The sequence below is a fragment of the Populus trichocarpa genome, chromosome 19 (genome assembly GCF_000002775.5).
Source record: "Populus trichocarpa isolate Nisqually-1 chromosome 19, P.trichocarpa_v4.1, whole genome shotgun sequence".
In the NCBI taxonomy this organism is placed as follows: Eukaryota; Viridiplantae; Streptophyta; class Magnoliopsida; order Malpighiales; family Salicaceae; genus Populus; species Populus trichocarpa.
This window is the reverse complement of record NC_037303.2, coordinates 12,782,889-12,789,819: the sequence shown is the minus strand read 5'-3', so window position 1 is coordinate 12,789,819 and position 6,931 is coordinate 12,782,889. Positions and strand designations below refer to the sequence as shown.

General features: G+C 36.8%; 1 protein-coding gene and 1 long non-coding RNA gene across 2 annotated transcripts; one reads left to right on the top strand and one right to left on the bottom strand.

Annotated features, from left to right (window-relative positions):
• Positions 1-346: 346 nt before the first annotated feature.
• On the bottom strand, positions 347-1,939 carry LOC112325270 (uncharacterized). The gene is made up of 2 exons (XR_002979327.2): positions 1,615-1,939; positions 347-802 (listed from the first exon to the last, which is right to left on the bottom strand). It is a non-coding gene; the product is annotated as an uncharacterized LOC112325270 (long non-coding RNA).
• A 1,325-nt stretch (positions 1,940-3,264) lies between these two features.
• Positions 3,265-5,614, top strand: LOC7494594 (uncharacterized). The gene is made up of 2 exons (XM_024590872.2): positions 3,265-4,223; positions 5,305-5,614. Exons 1-2 carry the CDS (start codon positions 3,366-3,368, stop codon positions 5,404-5,406), a joined length of 960 nt encoding a protein of 319 aa, XP_024446640.1. The 5' UTR covers positions 3,265-3,365; the 3' UTR covers positions 5,407-5,614.
• Positions 5,615-6,931: the final 1,317 nt, after the last annotated feature.

Sequence of the window (6,931 nt, the reverse complement as noted above, 5' to 3'; positions counted from 1 at the left end):
TTGAAAATCTGTCGACAAGCATTTCCTCCATCAGTTCCCTTGGTCTTGGGGACTAGCCCTATCAGTAAGAGGGTCTTGCTCGAGAATAGAAGTGAAGCTTTCAGTTAAGTCAACAGAGGAAATGACGATTCGTCATTCAATTCCAAACCAAACTGTTAAGGAACCTCTGACTCTCAATACGAATACTAGTGTGCAGAAGCTGAATCTAAGGCAGATTTAACAGCAAAACTAGAGACAAGTGACAAAATAACTTGTTAAATAACACTGCACTACAATTAAATATGCAGAATTCTATACAAACATCCATAAAAATCACACTAACTGAAGTGGCAAGTGATTATCGGGGTTATATAATCGATTTACTTTCCATATAAACGATCTATAAAATCATTGCATTAAATGTTACCCTGCTTACATTCAGGTTGAATGGGACAAACAGAGATGATATAACTCTGTTTCTTGTAGTAGTTACAGAACTTCTTGGAACAATATGACCAAAAGCTTTACAACTAAAGCACTGGATAAAACACATGTCTCTACCTTTATTCCTCCCCTGTGTTACATAAATCACAGAAACAGATGCGCTAACATTAGCCTGATGTTCCATGACAGCCTGAGTTACAATACACTGCTCCTCATGAAGAAATTCACTCAATCAGGTATCCAGAGATAATACAAGATAATGATTCATCAGATGAGAACGTGCAGTTTCAAAATCAAAACGGAGCTTTATCAAGAATTGATCTCTCTTGCTTGTTTAATGCACTTCTTTGTGTGAATGAGAATCCACAAAGAAGCTCTCCTGAGAAAGAAAAAAATTCGTGAAAGACAGACAATCTAGCAGCCTGCTATTGATACCATGTCAATATACTATGCAAAACCAAGAGAAACCTAAAACAGAGAGCTTTGTTTCTCCAAGAACACACCCCTTGTCAGTTCCTCTCTTTCCTTATATATTAATTCCATCTATACATGGAAGTATAACTGATTTCTAATAATTAGCTTTTATACATGGAAAGATAATCTTATAGCTAATATTAGTAGTGTCCTAAATTTTATAGTTTCCTAAAATTATTTACGGAAACAAAAATAACTTGTTAAATAACACTGCACTACAGTTAAGCATGCAAAACTCTATACGAACATCCATAAAAATCTCATTAACTGAAGTCGCAAGTAATTATCAGGGTAATATAATCGATTTACTTTCCATATAAATGATCTATAAAATCATTGCATTAAATGTTACTAGTGTTTTGTACAATTTTTCAGTTTGTATTCTATTACTCTCAAATGACATTATGTACTGAAGCAAAAAAAGTATTAAAGCCAACTTCCATTAATTATTAAGAGGTTATGAGAAAGACATCAGAAAACAAATTCCCAGAAGAAATTGTGTGGAGATAATTAGCATTTATTATTGCATTATGTTATCAGTAATTATCATTACAAAAAGTGCAGTTCATGTCTGTAACTGTATCTCTCTCATTTTCATACAGAACGAGATAAAATATCCTCTAAATCAACTGCATGACATGACCACCCTCTATGATGAGAGAGGAGATAATGAACCTTATGAAAGCATCAACCATCACTAAAAAATGATAGGCTCACCAGATATGTCCTGAGATGACGGGGATGGTTTAAATAAAGCTACCCTTCTCCTCTTATTCGAAATGTGGATTTTAATGAGAAATCTTGTGAGGCGGAAAATTTGTCGAGTATGGATTTGCTGCCTGTTGGATGGAGCCTGCAAGAAACTGGTTTACTCCAGTATCATCACAGTGCCCTTCTTTGCAGCTGTTCGTCAGAAAAAAGTGTTCTTCACCCTGCCTTCCAAGGTACAACATATAGAAGCCTTGATTAAATAGGGGGCACCATGCAAACCGTACTCTTATGCTCAACTCTTCATCAACATCCAATGGCAGGAAAAGACCTTCACTACCTTCTGCAGCCTTCTTCCTGAGCTCTCTTCAAGTGGTTTATATCTCCAGCAAGCAATGATGCTTTGCGCCTGAAAGTTCAAATTAATAATTCAGGAACCCAAGTTAACAAAAGCATAAGCTGGAAACTTGACGACAACTATAACATCCAGCTCTTACAAAACCAGTCAAATCCATATAAAATTCAGGATTTTGCTTATCAAATAGTCCATAAATAACATCACTTGCACTTGATTTAAGATTAATTGCAATAAAGAAGTATTCATGTCATCAACCACCAGAAATCACAACACACATGTATATGTTTTGGGTGATGTCTATGATGAGAAAAACCAAAGAGGAGGTTTAACAAGACCATTTTCTGGTTTTTGCTTGTAACCCAGAACTCAGCATAAACCCATCAATATTTAATCTCTCGAAACCAGAGCCTTACACACTTGTTCAGTCAGAAGAACAAAGTCTCATATTCAGTATGGTCACAACCATCACAAAGAAATCATACGGTCATCATAGCTTGAAAATAAGGAGAAGAGAAACATTATATATAAAAGTCACAACCATCACAAAGAAACCATACCCTCACCATGGCTTTCTCCTGAATAAAGAAGACAAGGAAGGGTCATCACAAAAGCATTCTTCATCCAGGCTTGCAACCGCTACATCCAAACCATCCTCTCGTAAGTCAACTCTTCACTTCATCAACATCACAAGGTCCGCGCGAGGAGATCTTCACTGCCCTCTTCTTCAGCTCCTTCAAATCAACAACCCACCTCAATAGGCCCTATAGCAAATAACAAAAACTAATAAAAGTCAACCTCTAATTAAATAATCAACCCATCAATTACCTATAACAAATTAGCATACTTTATTAGCCAATCATCGCCCAAATTTTCTTGACTCTCTTATTGTATAAAGAGATAAGAGATTTGCAGAGGTGTTTTATTGAGAAAAATTCTATGCTACTCCATCTTTGTTTCTCTTTCGTCAATGTTACAAATATTATTTGTAATCACAGTTCAAGTGTTATAAAATTTATTTCTATTTTCTTGTGATAAAATAAATTATACCTCGCTGATTAATTACTTTTGAATGACTAACTTGCCCTCCACACTCGAGAACCCCGAAGGGAAAGCCCTAGCCTCAAGGTACCGCTAATTAATCACACGAAGTATTAAAATGACTGCATTGGTACCACCAACTCGTTACGCCATGCCAAAGCCGACAAATTTGATGCTGGTCGGGTCCATAAATTTTCGGAACTGTAGAGTTAGTTATTGAGGGTATCCAGGTCGGGGTTCGTGCGCTCACTTTCGAAAGATGGTCACGTGTCCTTATGACTCGTATCGCCGCAGATAAACCACAAAAAACACTCCCACTGTCCATTCCCCAGAAAACTCCGCCTTCTTCGCCTCCGAAACCAAAATGGCTTGTTTGGCTACTTTCTGCTCTTATGCTCTACACAGCCCAAAACCACCACAGCCAAAATCTCTACGTAACACCTATTCACATAATGGTCTATCTCTCGAAAGACGCAAACCCAAGCTGTCGGGCTCAACAGTACTAGAGTCTAGAATGCCGTTGAAACCGGTGTCAGCTTCTCTTCATTTCGGGACCTTCTACAGCAAGAAGAAGAAAATATCCCCTGATGGTGTTCAGGAAGAGGAGTTACTATTTGAAACTCATTTTGATGCCTCTGCCCCTCTCCCTCCACTCACCATTCCTACAAAACCATCAGAATCCGTCCAATATCCGCAAGAGTTTCTATCACGTGTCATGGCCATGGCAGCTGCTGTCTTAAAAATAACTGATTTGCTTAAAAATAGTATTGGTAGTGGCGGCGGCGGAGGCGGCGGCGGCGAAAAGAACGTGGACGGTGACGGAGCTGATGCGGACTCACCACCACCGCGTGCCCCAAGTCTTGGTTTTCTCATCCGCTTTGCAAGCAGTGAGAAGATCTCCTTATCTGGTTATGTAAAAGATACACAATTTGAATTGCATGGCAACGTCTCTGCTTTTCTTTTCGATGCATCAAAATTCCTTAAATTGGTCTTCTTCAATCCTGTGGTTGTGCAAGCGATCATAGCTACTATTACTAAAATTCGTGGAGGTGACGGTGGTGGCCATGGCAGAAGGAGCTCAGTTGGTGCTGCTGAAAGGTCTGATTGTGTGATTGATTTTCCTTTAACAGTCATGCATCCGAGGGAAAAGCTTCTGACCTCTCTTGATCTTGAGACCGTCGTTTTCAAGAAGGAGAAGATCATTCTCGATGGCCATGACAAGGTATGATTTTTAAAAATTTATTTTTCCCATTTCCTTCCCTAAATTTAGAGCTCCATTTTGTAAATTTTATAATCAAATATTATTTCTTGCTCTAATTTAAAGTCCGGTTTTGTGGAAGCAAAATCAAATGGAAACCTTAATTTAGTATTTGATAACAAAAGGTAGTGATTTAGGATTTTTAACTCGTTCTAGTGTGATTTTGTTGCTTGTCTTTCCCCTGTTTGTTTCTTCTAATCAGATTTTATTTATGTTTTTTTCTATTTCATCACATAATTTGGAAAGAAAAAATGGTTATTGATGGTGACATGGTATTGTGGTACATTGTGAAATCTTTTTTGGAGTATGTTCTTCGTAACCGTATAGAAAAATAATATAAATTATATTTATAAACAAAAATATTTTTTGACAAATAAATCCATGTGTGCATGATGCTTGAAAATCAGCATGCATGTTTGATACCTGTTAGCTTCATTATTTTCACTGTTTTTCCATTAATGTGATAATTTCGGAGTTGTTCATTGAAGTTGTCTCTTCCCTGCTTGGGAAATTCCTTTGACTTGGGTGATTAATTCCTCGAACTTGACTACATAATATCCCATGGCTCCTTTGTATGATAAAGGAAGGATTTGTGCTCTTTTGCTGAAACCCGTGCTACCACTATAAGATTTAGGCCAAACAGTTGAATAGGTTGCTTTAACTTGATGCCTTTTGCATGTCCTTCAAACTGTGTACTTCTGTTACTTTTATGACATTCTACGTCGTAAGAAAGGAGCTTGGTACCATGCCATTTCTCGGTGACCGCTCAATGCACATTTATGATGTGCATGTCTGTGTTCACGTACAAGCTTCTGCTCGTTTAAGTTTCTTTTTGTGTTCACATACTCTGTGCCCCGTAATTTCCTTTCATGGACAGCCAGTATCAGTGCTATGAAGATGAACCCTGCAGTATATAGAAGCAAGGAATTGATGATGTTCTTGCAGGGGCATTGGTTTTATGTAGCCAACATTCTAATATGTGATGAGAATTTTTCTTGTTCCTTAAGATTCATTTGCCATCATCTCACATATGATCACCCAGCAGGCACTGGAAGCAGCGGATAATGGTGCTCCTACCAGCCACGACCTCCTTGGAACTTCCTATCGGACCCAGTTCAAGGAGCCATCGAAGTCTGTGCTCAAATGAAACCTACCGCCAGCATTTCAGCTCCACCAGATGCTAGCCTGGTGTGACCTAAACGATGACAGTCTAGCGATTGATACCTTAAAACTGCTTGTTTGATGTTGTATTGGAAACTTCTGCTGTCCTATTTTCCTTGTCTTCTTGTCATTCTGAAACTTTTGTTCCACAAACAAAAATATATTTGTATTTTCTGGGCTATTTGGACCCCACACTTGCCACCACAATTTCTTAATCTATGTTCCACGATGTAAAGTGATGGGAGTGACATCCAATGTTCTGTTTTCCTCCCATCATGACATGCTTCTTCCACAGGAAAAAACTTGCGATAAACAAGCACTTTAGCTCTCCATTTCTCCAAAATCCTAGAGCTCAATCTCTGCGAAAAAAACCCACCATTTGCCCACAATTCACCACCTTGTTTCGGGGTTTTGATTACTTGTTTTGCTAGAAATGCTATGTTTTTCCTTATTTTTGAACGATGGTATTCCTTTTTTTTTTTTGGGATTATCTTGGAATCACGTAGAGTATAAACAATGAAATCCTACGGAAGAGAAAAATTATGTACCGAAGATTTATTATCCAAAATACCCATGAAATTATTATTTTTAGAGCAAGGGCCTAACTCAATTTAGACGGGTCTTTTATTTGCCTTTTTTCATAAGAAACAAAAAATAACTGCGGTAATCTTATATTTCAGGATATTATTTGATTTCAGATTCATCTGTTTTTTTATATATATATAAAAAAATTATTCAGCGATTTTGATTTAAATATGTATTTGAAATTATGATGCAAATTTCTTTTAAAATAATATTTTACTTAAAGATATATTAAAATAAATTTTTTTAAGATTTTTTTATTTTTAATATTAGTACATTAAAATCAATAAAAAAATATTAATTTAATATTTTTTTAAAATAAAAAAAAACTTTTAAAAATATTCAAAAACAAATCTCAGACCGAACATGCATCCAAATGGTTTGATTTTTTTTTCAAACCACAACCATAACGGCTACCGCAATACTAAACACTCTCTAAATCCCTGTGGCCCAAAATCAACCTTCACCCAGTGTATTTTTATACCCTACAGCCCATGGCTCCAAGAGTTTTTTTTGTTAGCAAGAGAATTCGAACCTGAGATTCGAAGAGAGTAAACCCCAAACCCCAGCTGATATCCACCAAACCAACCCCTTAAAGGTTTTTGTTTAGCTTGATGTGTTGTTTCACGAACCTTAATTTGCTGGCTTTCAATAAAGAAAATGTTGGTTTGGCCGTAGAATAATGGTAGCTAGCTAGTTGATGTAAGTAGTATAATTAAAGTTTGAGGATGAATATAATATGATCATCATAATTGAGGACTTGAGGTCCTTATATGTAGTTTAAAAAACCCTCAAACAGCCCAGCATGCAGGCTGTGTATCCTCTACCAAACTGTACTGTCATGGTAGACATGCATGCTTGGTTGTTTAGTATAGCGTTTCAACATGTGTCAGCGTATATTTTAAAATGGTGATTAACATGAAAAATTA

Excerpts from the sequence above, each read along its gene's own strand:
- LOC7494594 (XM_024590872.2), top strand. The coding sequence starts at position 3,366 with ATGGCTTGTTTGGCTACTTTCTGCTCTTATGCTCTACACAGCCCAAAA. Across the intron at positions 4,224-5,304 it reads TTCTCGATGGCCATGACAAG|GCACTGGAAGCAGCGGATAA; the intron begins GTATGATTTTTA and ends ATCACCCAGCAG.